A 17767-nucleotide genomic window follows, 5' to 3' on the forward strand; every position below is an offset into this window, starting at 1 on the left:
ATGGATCAAACTTGCCACTGGCAGTGCTAACAGGATTCCAGCTATTGGAATCGAGGAGAGCAAGACCAAAAACTTGTAATACATGTTTTTTTCTTGTAACGTCCCTTCCTTAGCTGTATTTTTTCAAGATCCGTCTACCCTTCTACTGCCTCATCAAACTCTAACATTTTACCTATTTCCTTAGTTCTACCATTTTAACAAGTTTTAATATTATGAAAACATTGACCTCATGGTCCTTAGTCAGTTTGCAGTTAAATAAGAAAGAGCCCACTAATTTCTACTGCGCCATTGGTCGGTGCAGCCCACATTCATTAAACCATGCCTGGAAACTTGACAGCCTAAAATGAAAGCTATGACTTTTAGGCAAATTTTACTGCAATAATTTACCATATGACCATTCTCAGCAGTTACTCCTGTACTCCTGCCAGAATTTACCACTCTCCTTGAAGTCAACAGAACCACATACAATGACATCAGTTAATCTAGCATTTTAGCTTCATGGGTGATTTGAGTTTTAGGCAGCGATGGGATGTTTCTTAAGCAGTTCCACTCTTGCTAAATCATCCCGCCCTCACGCTGCAAACTGTTGTACCAACTCAGCTGGTCTTGTAGCTCCATGGCAAACTATCAGGCTGAAAGATAACATGGGGCAAAGAGTTTCAATCAGATTAATTCCGTGATATGGTTCATAATGTCATAATACAAACAGTTTGGCATGATCCAGTGGGAACAAGTAATAAGAAACTGGTTAAGCCAGCATTTTCGCTAGAGAATTGCACATCAAAACTGTGCCCACGTACATGACACTTTGCATTGTGCCTGAGGCACAAGCAGTCCTTCCTTTCTGCCAGCTCTGCAACAGAAGTAACCTTTGCCAGAGAATGAAATGGACTTTAGGACAATCAAGTTTTAAGTCAAGAATTTATCTACCAAAGCAAGCGAAGTGAAAACTGGTGTACTTACTCTGTTAAAAGTTTTATTATTTGCCCAGGCTTTTAACCCATCCTAAGCAATACCTGCAATTGGAGATGTGCAACGTGTATATACAAGATAATGCCCGTCGTCCTCTGGAAATCTCTAAGGAATTATGATATGGACTAAAAATGACAGAACTATGAATAGCTTCGAGAAAATAAGAGATTGAGTCCCAGATCTGTGTATATGTGTGTGAGCATGTATGTGGTATATACATGTGAGGAATGGTCATTTGTACCTAGAAAATCCAGGGCTGAACAGCTCTTTAAAAGAACACTGATTTCAAAGTCTGGAAATTCACAGGAAAAAAATCTAAAAATAAAGAGAGAAGAAGGCCATCAATGTAGTTTAAGAACAAGAGAATAGATATACTAGAGGCTAAAGGGATAAAAAAGCACGTTAAGATTGTTTCAATAAGACCTGGCCACTAAAAAAAAGGGGGGGGGGGGGAAGGAAAAAAAATTAAGCACAGAAAAATCTAGAACAATCAATCTCAATATATGCACAGTAAACTCAGAGACTCCGGCAGCTTACGCTGCTCTCCATTTACCCTGCTAAGTTTCAATGACTGACAAAGCATTTCAGCTGTTTCAAATAAATACGTACTGGAAGAAACATCATGAGCTAATAGTAAATGTCACATTCTATCCCAATTCAGTGCTAAATCTAAAACATGCATAGGTTACTCTGAAATAGATCAGTTATTTGAACCAGAATCACAGTTCTTGCTTTACCCCATACCCTCAACATGGTAAAAGTTGCTGTCTTTGAATTTTATTGCTATTGTTACTAGCACAGAAACTACATTTTGGCTTCTGTTTGCCAGTCTTCGTCTTTCTTGCCATTATACAAAATACAGGACTAAGGGTGATTATCAACTTTCATACAGCAATGTTGATACAGGGATGCTTACTGACCAAGTTTTACCAGAAAAAAATAGTAAGTTTTAATGAAAAATACTTTCTCTGTCCTTCAAATAACAGGAATTAGGTTTACTGTTTGCACTTGATGGCACTGCGACTCCTCCTGTCCTCTGATTTGTATTGCTTTTCAAAGCAGAAATGAAACAGGAAATTTGTAAGTTACAGAAAAATAAGAGTAAACATCCCATCAAAAATTGGCAGCAATAAGGAACTGTTGTTGGAGCCACAGACTTTTTTGTTAATAAACAACAGCTACTTACCTCATGGTATCCGATTCTTCGAAATATATATCAGTTACAGTCTCAATATTCATGGGTCCTCATGCACCTGAATTTGGATTCTTTTGGCCAAGAGTGTGTATTCAGAGTGCCCTTATGGCCTTGGTGTCACTGTGTCCCCTTTCCACAGACAGAAAGAGAAGAACATAACTGTCTCTCAGTAGTAAGGAAGGCTGATTATGGAATACATATGGAGATCACATCTCAAAAAACCCCCAAATCCCTCACTGTAAGTAACCATTCCTTCTTTGAGATTTTTCACTTTCAGGGGTCATCTATATAGTAGTTCAGATGAACTAAATTGAACAAAAGTAACTTTGAATGGGAGTGTCCAGGCAAGATTTATTACACACAAACTAATATATTTTTAAGTTATCCCTTTACTTATTTTAATTTAGTAATGAGGTAGAACTTGCCATGCAGGATAACTGCAGTACTTAAAAGTCCATTGACTAATAAGTTGAAGACATCTTAAGACATGCAAGATTGTATCTTGGTATCTTCATGTTGAGTAATATGACAGGAATGTATATAACCAACCAGACTGTTTTCTATATAGAATATTGTTACACAAAGTTGCAGCAGCTGGTTGTGTTAAGAGCGTACTCCATTCTTTCTGCCAGTTGCTTTAAACAAGCTAATTCACACAATAATCTATGAGAAGGAAAATAACATCTCTACATGAAAAGCTGGTGTTGCAGTTGGCAACAGATCCTAACGAAGTTCATAACTCACAACCAAAGATCCTAAGAATTGACACAACTACAGTGTTCATTCCGCTTTAGAAGGGAACAAGTAGCGTTTGAACATAATCTGAGAGATAACTGGTCAAACAAAACTCAGTACATTGTGTATATACATACAATACAAAGGTGAAGAAATTTATTTACCCCCTCTAAAATAAGGGTAGAATCTAGTAACATTAATTTGCAATTTTGAATTAAAAACCCCTGCTATTATTGGGGATGAGGAAATCTAATTATGGAATGTAACTTGCCATTTGTTTCTTGAAGAAATTCAAACACATTACACCGGTTTTAGTGCAGTTTGTCATTATGCATCATTCAAAAGCCTTGTTACAAATGAGGTTACTCTTCTTTGACGGTTGGACTCGATGATCTTAGAGGTCTTTTCCAACCTTAAAGATTCTATGATTCTTACTCTACTCTAGCAAAAGGTATCAGCACAATGTTTAGCTCCAGGCACAGAAAAAGGCTTTACATTAGGGAGCCCATGTGCTCCTCCTATTTTTCAGCCATCATCTGGTTTTGCACCTTGTTAAGAACCACTAGGACTGAACTTGCTGGAAAGTAATCTTACTGCCTTTTCCATAGCGTTTGGTGGTGTTTGGGTTTTTGTTTGTTTGCTTTTTAAATCTAATGGGTGACAGAGGCCGAAGAAATTTTGGAAGATCAGTATGTAGCTAAATGCTTTTAATTGCAAAGCGACCAATGGCCTTTTTAACAAACTTCGTATCTTTAACTGAGTAATAGTTGAAAGCCACCACGAAAGAGCTCAGAGTTGGGCAGTTGCTGCTTCTGAGAATCACAGAAACTGGGCTTCATGAGATTATAAATTAAATCTTAAAGTTTTGGGTTGGAGCATACAGAAGTTCCCATATAGTATTTGGAAATAAAACAGTGAAAATAAGTAATGTTTCTTGTTCCAATATTTAATCCAAGCAGACACAGACACAATTTATAAAATTATTCTATTGCATTAAAGTTTTATATAGCATTTAACTTTTATGAATGTTTTTCCTTCAGTGTATCATATATTCATATTTTAAAATATCTTTGCACAGTCCTTTGTGCAGCTACATGCTAAAAATCTGCAAATGCACACTTAACACTAAACAGCACAAAAAATACATTCTGTATCCATTCATATGCAAATTTAAAACATTTCACTTGGCAGATAAACAATGAAAAGTTATTTTAAAAAAATCAGAAACTACAAAAATGCGCACATAAAAGTCTTCCCTTTTGGATTTTTAGTAAAATACTGCTCTGTATAAGATCTAATGAAAAACTCCAGTGCTTACAAAATACTTTATATCTATGAGAAAAACAAATGCTTAAATTTATATCTGTATGAATTAAACATAACCACCTTGCTAAAATAGAAACCTGAAATCACAGGGGACATGGCATAGGTCAATGCAGATGTTACATCTACCAGGACATGTAAAACTGTAATTAACTGGGCACCAGGCAGTCAGTATCATAGAATATATAAATTAAAACCCAGGGACTAATACAATATGCAGCAGCTACAGAATTGTTTAACCTGTTATATATACTAAATATAGCAATTCTACTTGAAGAGGGAGAGGAGGTCTTAGTCTGCAGTAAGTAATTAAAAATTGCTGTGTTTACCAGTGTTGAGAGTATAGTGTCCTTCATAACTTCGTTTCTAAAGAATCGGCATAAATTGGCTATCCAGATATGTCAAAATTCTGTGATGCAACAATCTAATGTAGTCTCATCTCCATCACAGGCATTTCTAAACAGATCTTTTCTCTGATGATCAGATAATTCAGATAGGATATGGGGAACTAACATCTGTGTCTCATAACTAAATTTCATATACGTACTTCTAAAATATTGGCATGTCAGCATCATGTCAGTCTCATGTTGCTAATGACAATAAATCAAAACGTACAACTTTCCCTTCACGGAATATGGCTTCAAACCCTCTTGAGACTAGATGGCTATAAAGATCAATGTATTTTAAGACTGTATGTAGACTATTCTACAAGGTTGGTGATATTAAGTAAAATGAAATAAAATTTCTTAACTTTGTTTTTACCTCTGTGATCCTTTTTACAGGGCTTGCTGCTATCCTACAAACACTGCTGAGACAACAACTGTTTTGGAGAAGTCAATATAAAAAAAATCCTATAACATGCTAACAAGGTGAAACTTGGTATGACACCAAGAAATGGAGGCAAAGAACAAGGTAAGGGAACTGAAGGAAAGTCTACAGACTTGCAGATCAAACATAAAACGTGTTTGGAGGCAACAACATGAATAACTAAAGTATGCTTTATTTCTAAGCTTCCTAGGCTTTAGAGGAGAAGTATTTTTTCTGGAAGAGGTTAGAATAAAGAAGAAAAATTAAATTTAATCAACATCAGTAAACAGCACCAATTGAGGCTTCAAATTTTCTCTTACACTGAAGATTTCTTATTAACGTCAATAAGAACGGTACATGTGGGTTAAAAATAGCACAGGGACCTTTGAGCCTTCTTTTTTTCCTATATTAACAAAGAATGATGGAGTTACTACTTTTACAACAAAGCTCCCTCCAAAAATACAAGTCAGCTTTTTGTCTGAATATTCTTATGGAACCGATAGGAACAGTTTCTGATAATTTAATTTTGCTAGACGGAATTTCTATCACAAAACTAAAAAATAAATAATAAGTGTCACTAGCAACAAAAAATAACCTACCATAGAGAAGGTTTCAGGGCACAGACTATTAGAGGGAGGAATGGACTCTTAAGTAACATAACTTTGACAGCCACACTACACAAGTGGTCATCTTTAAACTCTGGGCATTTTTATAATTTAGAAAAAAATCAGGATATCACTAGCATTTTAGGAGGCTACACAGATCTGTAGTAGATATCTATGTTATTTTATCATCAGAAAACAATGAAATTGATAATGCTGCTTAATTAAAAAAAACAAACGTACTTTAACAAAGAGGTCTAACTTTACGAATACTTTTTTTTTTATTCAATGCATCCTATAAATTTATCTCCTGGAACGGATTCTGCATCAGTGACCAGGTTTTGCCATTCTAATACTAGAGATACAATAATACCTACGTTTTGAAAGTTGTAAAGTTGTTGCCCTCTGGTATAAAACCTAGCAGTTGATAGTTAAAGTGAATTTGGCAGTTCCACTGTAGTTAGGTTTTAGTCACACTGATTCAACTCAGAAGGACCTGGAGAGCCAACATAAAAGCTGCATTTAAATGTTTTTTTCCTTTCTGTCTTATTACGCTATTTAAAAATAAGCTAGAATACAAAATGTCATACTTAGCAATGTTTGATGCCCAAGTTATTACTGCTCCATATCCCTCCCATAAAGCATGGCAATTCTGAATTAAGGTTGCCACTGTTATTGCTGCTTACCCAGTATAGTCTGTAAGCCACTGTTGAGAAACCTAGGCACAATGGATGGCATGGTAACCTTAACTCAGCATTTCCTGGCTTTTGCTAATATAAGTCAAAATAATTAAGTTTTAACATAATTTTTATAGTTTTCATAACAACCTGAAAATCATAGCAAATAAAAGGTATTTCATTCTATATTATACTTAAAGTGGCTGGTCTTTTTAATAGAGCTTTCTGATTTTTTTAAATGATAGAACATAACAGTGGGGGAAGAGTTAAAGATAAAATACACCTAGCTACCATATTTATTCTGAAGATTTTGGTGCGCCAAAATTGACAGCCAGCTTTCTTGGCTTTCGCTTGCTGGAAGTGTTTGGTGTTGATTTTTTATGAGGAACACTTGGAGTAGCCACATTGTCTTGAAATGAAACAGTGGATTGAGCAGCTTGAGGAGATTTTAAAGGAGCTGAAGAACTATCTTGCTGAATGTGGTCAGAAGACACTGGCTGTTCATTCTTTAGTGGTGCAGCTTGAGGGGAACTCTGAAACTCCTTGAACTCAAAGTTTTTCTTGCTAGCAGCCCTTTTTTTAGTTACCTTTAAATCAAATAAATATTATTTAACAGAATGCATTCTCAAAAAATTGCAAATATTCCACTTTTAGAAAACATGCATACAATTTTTTACAATAATTTTCTAATACTAAATAGTGCTTCACAGTGGAGGTGATTTGTTGCATTCATCACGTAGGCACATTTTTTACAAAAATAGAATATTAAAACAAACCTGCCAATCTTACCTGCAGAGGTATAAACTGGTTGTGAGAACCAACTGGTATAGTTCCTGCAAGAGACACATTTCCTGGATAGGAGCCAGAATAATAATGTTTAGGCACTGGGGTTCCCCAGGACACTGGACCAAACATGTGAGATGACGGAGGCATTATATTAGCTGTGAAAATAAGTAGCTAGTTTTAGCTCTCTTTCCTCAGAAAGAGGATACCAACTCCCAAGACTCCAAAAGTACCCCAACTACATTTGTCTGCATGTTGCTTCTCTTTCCCACAAAGCCTCATATTCTTCATATTTAATTTACTATAAAAAAATCCCAAACAAAACAGTTCTGCTTTTACAGAACTACACCTAGATAACAGCACCGCTAAGAGCATTAAGTCACAGCACCTGCATTTCCAGAGTGCATATAATTTAGGATCTTTGCATGCTTAGCTGAGTGAACTGTACTAGTGAAAAGGCTGTAACTTTAGGCCATCCTTTTGAAACAAGTCGACAATATAGAAACCCTGGGGAAAAGAGATGTAGCAGCTGCTGTGTGGGTTACTAGGATGCTACAATGGTGCTGACTCATTAAGTACTAGCTGTGAGTGTGAGCTTTAGTAGAATACAAAATAGGCAGGAACCAGAAACGCCACCAGGATTTTTAGCAATTTTGGGGGGGGGGGGGGGGTGTTACTTACCATGCTAATGTTTGGTGGTGTACAATAGGATTGTGATGGAGCACTTCAGTGAAAGTTGGTTATAAACAAATAAAACCACTAATGCATTGATAACTGTGAACTATATGGGGTGGTGGGGGATCCACGTAGAAAATCAAGGAAGAGATTTCTTATGAATTCAGGACTGAGACTATCAGCTTTGAACTAATTACTATTGTTTTGAAGGAAAAAAACAACAACATAAAAATCAACTAGGACTGAATGGACAAATACATTCTTGAGAAAAAGAAATAATTGGGAGATACGTGATTCTTTATATTAAATTAATTTGCATAATGATGAAAAGACGTTCACGAAGTGTTTTTAAAGTAGTTCAGACATACAGCTACATACACAAAGGCCAAATATGGGGATTTCTGGAAGGCATTCATTTTCATATAAAGAACTATTACAATTACAGGATATCATGATAATATTTGAAACGTGTACTAGTCAAATACTTACCAGGGGGTTGTGCAAATACTGGAGGAATAGATCCAGGTGGTACAGGAACTCCTAGTGGTTGATAATTTGGAAACACTGGTGGAGGTGGAGGCAAAGGGAAGTTTACTCCTATAGAACTCTATAAAGAAGGAAATGGAGGATTACAAACAGACGCAATGCAATAGAGGCAAAGATTTTAAAAGATTCTTTGCATCCTCACCAAACGCTGTAAAGCAAAAAGCGCAGCTTTCTCCTTGGCTTCTGCTTCAGAATGACACTGTGGTCCGTGAACCAACAAACCATTTGATAATTTTATGTGACAAACTGTCATGGTCTAGGAAAGCGAGAGAAGATTTTTGAGAGAATTAGCATTGTTAACAAAAATACTGTGAGATAGAAACAGAGGATTTGTTTGTTTTGAAAAAAGGCAACAACAGGAGCTAAGGTTTATTTTTAGATGGGCTTCAGTCCTCAGTCCAAATGTTTAATATAGGCCAGTTGAAACAAAGTTGAGAACTTTAACTTTTGTAGAAAAAGCTTTTTACCTGTGGTGTTTTTAGGAAAGAGAAATCTGGTTGTGACATTCCAACAAGAGAACAAATACGAGAAAGTTCAGAAACAGTAGACGGTGCAGGCTGTGGACAAGTGAAAGGGTGACCTCCAGTTTCCAGTGCTGGTGTGTTCTGAGAGCCTCCAGTGCTATGAGGCTTGTGCATATAAGCAGCTGATAAAACAAACAAACAAAAAAATGCATCACAAACACTTCCTGCACTGAAAAGATAGCAACTTTGTTATCAGCAGAAAAAAAAAAAGTATATTTGTTTTTTTCTGGTATTTTCATATGTGATTAACAAAAACCAGGAGACTTTTAGATCTGAATAAAGAAGTAGAACTGACAAAGATGGACATTTTATTACTCTATTTTGAAAATCAGTACTATACTGGTAGCTATGTTCTAAAATGTCACTGTAAGGTGAAGCTCCAAACTATGAGCTGATGTCTAAACATACCCATTTTTTTTGTTTGTCTATATTGCAAGGCAGCTCCATGGCAATCCTGTCTACTAGGGGGAGGAGGAACATCATTAACTTGGGATTTCACTTCATTCCTTGTTTCCAGGTCAGAGCCATCTATCTTCAAAATCTCTTTGAGCATCTGTGTTCCTTTCTTTAAAAATAAAACAAACCATTCAGGGACATAATAGCATTCAGATAACACTACCTTCTTACTTAACTCTGAATATCATAATGGGTAACAACATCTGAATTTTTGTCTTCCTACCAGCTACACTTTATTAAAGCACAGATAACAGCATCCTAGCATAAACAAATGTGTGTGTTAATTTTCTTTGAGAATAGCTAATTAAAAGCTTATCAATATGTTTAAAAAGGCAGTATGAGGTTTCATGAAGTTTCTTTAAATAGAAGCATTGATACTAAGACAGCAGATGCTAAATTGCAATGTAATGATTCCTGCAGTATACAGACCATAGCAAATGACTGTGGTGACAGATGTTCTTCATTTGTAGCTCTTGCTTCCTTGGAATAAGTCTGCCCTTCATTTTCTTTGGAAATTTTCAAAGAAGCTAGAAGGCTTTCAAGTTCACTGTCCTTCTTAAAACAAATAAAAAAAAAAGGTACATCAACTTCGTCTATTACAAGCAGATGCAAGAGGAAGGGTATATTAGTTTGCGATTAATTTTATTCTCATTCAGGATTTTTTTCTCTTAGCTTGGGCAGATCACAGTCATGTCTGCTCAGAGTGTGAACAGATATCCAGAGACTAAATCAAGTTTTGCATACTAAAAAGATGCAAGTATTGACCAATAGAGAATTGCTTTAAAGAATGATCAAGATTAGACAGGTTTGTATCTTTCATAAACATGAATTTGCACACAAGTGACCAGGAATAAATGGAACAAAGTGGACTGGAAACTGAAGTTATTCAAAGAGCACAAGAAAAATCAACTATCTAGATCCTACCTTTCCACCTATACAGGGACCATCAACTGCAGCCTTCTGAATTACAGGCATGTTGGGACTTTCATTCCTCTTCAGAAGTTTGACATTGTACTTATTCACACCTGCAAAATTCTGAAATAAACTGCAGCATTTATTATTGAATACTAATACTCCATTACTCATTATAACACAATCATATCAGAAATGCATCTGCAAATAGCTTTCACAAGCTAATATTTTTAGAGGATTTCAGCTTACTGAAAACCCAGCATTTGTGTTTTCCCATTACAGCTAGCTTTTAGAGCCCAAGAGGAATAGGAAAATAATTTGGTATCATCACTGTACATCTTATACACTTTGTCTCATTTTCTGTCTATAAAATCTCCAAAATACAATCTACCTAGTAAAAGAATCAATTAAGATGCCAGTTAAAGAGAAATCTGTAAAATGATGAATCAGAGGAAGATGAAAAGAAAATAATAAATTTACGTAGTACAGAAGAAATTACCTGTTTGTTTGATATTTTATTATGTGTCTGACTTTCACCTCTTGTAATTTTGGAATCTTCTTTAACTACAAAAGAATGTATTCTTTTGAAATGCTCTTAAAAACCACAACAATAATCAAAACTCAAAAAAGCATTAAATCCATACAAGTACACAGAGTTGCATTAATTTGAATGGTTGCATCAAATGTTTAATTTGTACTTTACAGGTCATCTGGTGTATGCTCTTCTTGTAGGATAAAATAAAATGAAGTATATGAAATAATGTATCTAATTTTATATTCTACAAATATGATCACAAGCAAATTTTCAAAGCCAAGTTGTGGTTATTTTTCTTTTGTTTTTATATCAGATGGGTGGAAAGTCAACATAATGCAGAACAGCTTGATTAAAAGGTTTAGGATTAAGTGTGGAATAACCTAATATGCACACCAAGGACATTATTTGACAATAACAAGTGCAACGTAATGTTTGTGTAACTATAATAAACTATTTTCTGTCAGTAACTACAAAAAAATCATCAGGCATTTCAACAAAGACCAGATAAAGCAAGTAGTTCTCCTAAACAAAATTTCTAATTATAGTACTTACATTTTTTATATAGCTCCTGTTTTCTCTGCTGACCTTTAAAGCTGCTGTCATTGAATCCTGGCTTATAGAACTGATTGCCAGTTCCCAGCTTCATTTCCTGAGGTAGAACTGCACCCTAGGATTTCAAACATCAAACTGTAACCAGAAAACTAGGTATCTATCTGTATGATTACCTCTTTCCAGAGCTATGCATACCCCATGTAACAATACTTTCATCCAGAGGATTTATTTGTAACATTAACTAGAAAGTTTTCTGATGTATAAAATTCAGTACCTTCATATTTTGAACCCAGGGATCTGTTTAAAATTTATATACTAACCTTCTCATGCATGGTTTGCTGAATGTGGTGAGACTTCCCAGAACTCTGCAATGATTGCCATATGCTGCAGAATTCATCGTCTTGCTTACTCTGTGCCTGACAAAATAAGGAACAACCACCCCAACAAACTCAGCAGCTATAAACTCAACTTTTGAACAGTTAATCATATACAAAGGCATTCTGAAAATCCCAAGGTCCAAGTTTAATAGTGCTCAGACAGAAATTTTCATACTGACACTAGTAAAACTTGCAAGTATTTAGTTTATGAAATAAGCTACTGTGGTGGGTTGTAGTTATGTAACAACTTTCCCTAAGAATCACTATTAAACTGAAATGAGCTTAGTTTGTTTTGAGATTGGTTTTGTTTTGTTGTTAACAGAAGTTATTAACATAGGAAAGATCACTGAAGATTAATTATCCTCAGATGATAATTCAAAATGGTTTCAAAAGCATGGCCTCATACTGGTAGTATTCTTAAATTTTATTATTAATATGTTATTTTGTAAGGCCTTATCAGACTCAATTGCTCAATAACATTACAGGTACGCTACCACAGAACTGAAGCCCAACTATGTAAAAAACAACACTTTTGAAAATCTAGAATCTGAACAAGGATAACACAGGATACTATGCTCATTCAAGAACTGGGACAAATTCTGCTCCAGTCTGTATCCAGAATAAAACATCTGATGAACTAAAATGAAACTAGAAAAGAACACCCATGCTAAATAGGAGGCCAAAATAATGAATCAATGAATCAGAACACTCACTTTATTTTTCTGATTGCCACTCAGAAATGATCCTTTCTGGGGTGAGTTAGAGTTGCCCTGATTTTCAGCCCTGAGATTGTAATGCTGTCTTCCATTCAGTTGCTAAATCATTAAGAGAAAAAAAAAAAAAAATCAGAAGTGTTTCATTGCCTTAAGTTTTCTTTTGAAAAGTAGTTTTCTTCTATAGACTTAGAAAACATGAGACAATTCTTCTTAAACACACCTACAGCGACATGAAGTTATTCATTAAGCTAATTTTCTTTAAAGTAGTCACTTATTAAAAAATAAAGTTTAATTAAGCCCATGAGAACCCCCAAGTCACCTGTAATATTTCCTCCTTTACTGTATTTTCAAACAAAGTAAATCATAACCAAGAAGCAAAACTGACAAGGAAATCACGTCTTCTCTTTCTGAGCATGGACAAGCTTGGCCCACGGAAAGCATTACTTGGAACAGAGCTTTAAGAAAATAATTCCATCTCTGCTCAAACAAACTATTTGTTGACACCAAATGTGGTGTCACTGCTCCAAACTAAATATTTGTCTCTTTGAAATGCAACTGGAGCTACTCAAAGCAAAACAACTGTCAATAAGGAACTTTTGGTCCCTTTCGTTATTGGATTAACTTATTTCTCCAAGATAAGGATTATTGTACTTCTAACATACTGAGATAAAAATTGAATTTTGTTTGTACCAATGAAGATAACAATCATAGTCATAACTCACGTTTCTATGGAAAAACATTTTTGAACAAATGAAAGAAAAATCTTACTTGAGTAGGAACAAAAAGAGAGCGAGGAGAATGGTTGAGGCCTCCTAGATGCACTTTTTGCGAGCACACAGATGACAAATCAGATGCGTATGAATTGTAGTTATTCACAGCTGGTTGAGGTTTAACTATGGCCGTCAGTTTTTGATTTCCCATTTCTGACCGACTACCATGAGACAGGTTAATTAAGGCACTTGATGGCAGACGATAACCTCTGGCAGGTGAGCACCTTGAGAAAAGCAAATTACATAGTTGTTTCATGTAGTTTAATTGTTGACGTTTCAGTATGTCTGATTTAACAACACTGTGGCCTCCATGCCAAAAGATAATGATTCACGTTTGAACAACAGAGGCTAAAAACTGTATACGATATTGAAATCTACTACCATTATACACAATGTTAATCCCATTGTGCTCCCCTTTGGCCTCTGGCTGTCAAAACCAGAAAACAACAGTAATTTCTACTACTGTGAGTTTATATTGTACCTTTCAGTGCTGAGCTCAAAGAAATTTTAAAGATGAGTTGTTATAGCATAGTTCTGTGGTAAATATTTCTGTAAAAATTATGAACCAGAAAACAATATTCTTTTCTTTTTCTGAGATGAAAACTGAAGCCAGTAACAGAATTATGAATTAAACGTAAGCAGCATTTAGTCTGTTTTATATCTTCCTTTATGATTCTGAATACTGAAGATTATCTGTGTTACAGGACATGCTCTTGCAAGGGAGAGGATTGTGTTATGCTTGCTGAACGCAGGGAATAGGTAAGATTCCTCTAATTTCTGTCATAAGAAACTTAATTTATCTAAGAACAACAGTAAAATGAAGCCTGCTGGGTAAATTAGTGCACTTAGAAGTTTACCTGCTTAAATACAGAAAAGTTATCACACTTTTTAAAACAAAAGCATTAACCATGCCTCTACCTCCTGAAGAACAGTTTAGATTTTTAATGGTAGAATTTAATGCCTAAGTATCAATTATTGATAGTTCAGAGTTCCTCTCCTTCAGAGGAACAGATGATTACTGACTATTTTTAATCTATATGTTTAAGACATACTGATAACAACCTGTTTTCTACATACTTGTTTTAGAAAGACATTTGGATCTAGTGCTTTACTCTGTTGGTTCATATTTGCTTTCTACAAATCATAATACACAAATTAAATAAAAATACACAAATTAAATACACAAAAGAGCCTAAACAGCATTTCTAAAATATAATATCCCTAATAAAATTATCCCTACTCAAAGAGAAAAAAGAAACACATAAGATATGAAAATTTGCCAACACAGTTTAGAAACAAAGTTTTAAAAAGAGGCATTAAAAATATGCAAACAAACCCAAGGCAACAATTTCATGCCATCAATACCAATGGCATGAAATTACTATGAGATCCCCTGCACAAACCTTATAGTTAGGCCTCCAAGGAATTCTTCATCAAACAGAACTTCGAAGAGTACATCTGTTTCTCTACTGGCTGTAGAAAATGAAGTAAAATGTCATCCTATATACGTAACAGTAGCTGTTTTCATCAAAATTATGTAAATATCTATATTAGTTCTGCAATAAATAATGGCAAGCCCAAAGACTAATTAGCAATAAAAATTCCTTATGCCTTAAATGATTAATTTCATTAACAGCAATTCAGAAATTCTTCTCAAAGTCATATATGGCTGGCCTTTTAGATATACTTTTAAACAGAAACGTACCATGCATAACAACTTATCAATTTCAATTAATAGAACTGCAATCTACAGCAGTATGTCACAGTTGTCAGAAACTGAGATGCAAGCCATCTTTACATTTAGGCAGTTGGAAACCAACAGCTTTAACATTACCTTGTTGCATAATGATAGACTAATACTCCTTTGAAATTTTACTAGTATATAATCATTATAGAGAAAAAAATACCTATTTAAAAAAGCTGCAAGTCTAGTCTAGTCAAGATTCTGCTGGATGCAAACTAAATGAGAAAGCAACTACTTAAACACCAGGTAAAGAAAACAATTTCTATTACTAGATCTCAAACTGCTACACCCAAGGTGATTTGGTAAATCATTTTGTTCACCTGAAACAGATTTATGGATAATCTTCTTGTCAAAGAAGGTATAAATCCATGCCATTTAACAGAAATGGAATATCATAGAGTACAAACCAAATTCCAAAGAAAGCAATTTGAGACAAATCATACTTGATAAAATGTTATGTTCAATATAAGTGTTAAGGCTAATACTTTTCTTTTTATTTCTACTTCTCTTAACTTTACCCATATCTTCCCATAACTTCATTTTGTTCCTTTTTTGCAGCCTGTGTTCTCTATGCCTTCTTCATATTAAAAAGGAACAAAGGGTAAGTAATTTCTTATTCAAAGTACAGCTGTGTAACACGTAAAATTAAAATAGAATACCTGTAGGTTTAGTTCAAAACAGTAAATATGTCGCTAACAGCTTCAAGGTGCGTATGCTTCATAGGTGAGAAATTTCTGTGGATTCTCAATCATTATACAAAACACTTTTCTGAAGCCTGCTTTCACACCACTAGTTGAGCTCTTATATAACGCTACAATTATGAATAAAATATTATTACCTCCTTTAATTCCTATAATGGTACCTCGAAGACCAACTGGAACAGAAAAGTTCTCTCTCACATTGACAACACGGTCAAACAGCCTATACTCCGCATCTCGATCTGGAACAACCCCATTCTGCTGTTCCAATGGCTGACAATAACCAAAAGACTGTGTTAATGTTCGAAAAAATAATAAAATGGATTACAATCAAAATGCATTTATAACAGTATCTGAAGCATGCTATAAAACAAACTTTCTGAAAAAATGTTGTTTAAGAACATAGAATCTTCCCTCCCCAGACACAAAGCAAGCTTTTTTTTTTTTTTTAAACTCTCACTCACTCACTGCTTCTGCCCGAGAAACAACAGTGCTGTACATGATCTAAGACAGACCAAGGGGATCAATTTAGGCAAAATAAAACCATCAAGTGTAACCTGCCTGTATCAGTAACACAGGTATCTGAAATACCAGGCAAGATGACCACGTCGTATGTCAAGAACTAAACAAAAAGCCAAACAGGGAAGAAAAGACAAATGGAAAATACATTTTATTTTGCCTTCATTATACAGCCAGTAAGAACTGTAGAAGCATGAAGGTAGAAGAGAAATGAAAATCAGTATAATACATGACAGAGTTTGTAGTTAGTAGAAATTCTCTCCTTTCAGAGACAGACTGCCATTCTCGAATTGATTTTCTAGAAGGCATCATAAACCTTTTTCTTTCATCAATACTGTCCTAGAATTCCACTATGAAAGTTGGTAAGCTTAGGTAAAATAAATATGATCTGGACAACTTCAACTTCTAAAAACCCCAAGAAACCCACCACCTTTTCACATCACTTACTCTGTACAGCAAATGGGGTTTCACAGTTACTCGCACCTTCTTGTTGCTCTTTCTCTGCTAAAGGAAAGGAACAGAAAGTCATTACAAATTAGTGTAGGAACCAACACTGGATTTCAGGTAGAACAAAACACCTGAAAAGATAATGTAGAATTCTTTTGTTTCTTTTAGACAAAGGTATACAGCTTTCATGAAGTCTTTAGGATGAGTAAGTCAAATTTTTAAAACATGACTGATATCTTATCAAAGCTTTTGCATTTTTGCACATTACCTTTTTGGCTAATTCCAGAATTCACACCAATTTAATTATCATGCCTTTGCAAGTAATTTCCAAGAAATCAGCCCATTATTTCATGCAGGGCTGCCTTTAGCTTTTGCTTTAGTAATTTCCTTGGCCCCTTTTTTGATCTGTGGCCTTCAGGAAACAGCTTTCTAATTTTCCTCAGACCAAAGAGAAACTGCAAGGGAAGAACAGCTGGGATTGCACTTAGAAACAGCATTTCAGTAGTTCAGAATATATATGACACATCTTCCTTTCAGAAATCACCAAAAGGCAGAGTTCAGAGTATGGCCTAATGCTGCTGAGTCACCTCAAAAAGAGTCAAGTAAAATATTAATAATGCACTCTTCTGAATTTCTGGGACAAGTCACATTACAAATTCAGGCCTTACATTACATTCTGTATTCTTTTTTCTTCGGAACAGCAAGTAATCATCAATCGGCTTATTCTAATTCAAGAACTGGGAAAATAATGAGCAGCTGCTTTTTTGTTCACCCCTGCTCACAATGATGTCAAGCTGCATACCTTGCATTTCTCTATTTCTTCTTCAATTTTCTCAACAATAGCTGCATCCAAAATTTGCAAGTCACAAGATGAGCGAGACAAAGCAGACACGGGATGTGCCTTTAACCAGGCAACAATTTCTTGAACTTTCTCAGCTCTAAATAAAAAAGGGACATGAATTAAAACCTTCAGCTGCATAAGTTAAGCATTTTACCATGTTCCCTGATTTAATCAGTCAAGTATTATGATATAGGCACGATATTTGTATACATTCATAAAGTAACAGAATTTAAGATTTCTGTTTACAATAGAGGTTAAAAGAAATAATCTAATTGAATCATGCAATACTGTTCCAAAGCTATAACCTGAAGTTGTCTCTACTTAAAAAAATTATCAAAAATTAAATTATTGAAAAGTACTC

The 17767-nt window shown here is 34.9% G+C and overlaps 1 protein-coding gene across 5 annotated transcripts in view; it reads right to left on the reverse strand.

Annotated features, from left to right (window-relative positions):
* Positions 1-1431: 1431 nt before the first annotated feature.
* Positions 1432-17767, reverse strand: part of XRN1 (5'-3' exoribonuclease 1) — a 38125-nt gene continuing 21789 nt past the window's right edge. The window contains exons 27-43 of one of the 5 annotated variants that reach the window (XM_075761120.1): positions 17368-17503; positions 16566-16622; positions 15740-15872; positions 14561-14630; positions 13156-13381; positions 12385-12486; positions 11615-11710; positions 11295-11409; positions 10707-10771; positions 10220-10330; positions 9725-9850; positions 9248-9404; positions 8783-8961; positions 8458-8571; positions 8259-8376; positions 7101-7252; positions 1432-2326 (exon numbers count right to left, since the gene is read on the reverse strand). In XM_075761120.1, coding sequence (XP_075617235.1) covers positions 2285-2326; positions 7101-7252; positions 8259-8376; positions 8458-8571; positions 8783-8961; positions 9248-9404; positions 9725-9850; positions 10220-10330; positions 10707-10771; positions 11295-11409; positions 11615-11710; positions 12385-12486; positions 13156-13381; positions 14561-14630; positions 15740-15872; positions 16566-16622; positions 17368-17503 — 1999 coding nt within the window. In that variant the 3' untranslated portion in view covers positions 1432-2284. Of the gene's footprint in view, positions 2327-3827; positions 6899-7100; positions 7253-8258; positions 8377-8457; positions 8572-8782; positions 8962-9247; positions 9405-9724; positions 9851-10219; positions 10331-10706; positions 10772-11294; positions 11410-11614; positions 11711-12384; positions 12487-13155; positions 13382-14560; positions 14631-15739; positions 15873-16565; positions 16623-17367; positions 17504-17767 lie in introns of those variants that run through there. The other 4 variants (XM_075761118.1, XM_075761117.1, XM_075761116.1 and 1 more) reach the window with 4 other exon arrangements.

The sequence above is a fragment of the Balearica regulorum genome, chromosome 9 (genome assembly GCF_011004875.1).
Source record: "Balearica regulorum gibbericeps isolate bBalReg1 chromosome 9, bBalReg1.pri, whole genome shotgun sequence".
Taxonomy (NCBI): Eukaryota; Metazoa; Chordata; class Aves; order Gruiformes; family Gruidae; genus Balearica; species Balearica regulorum.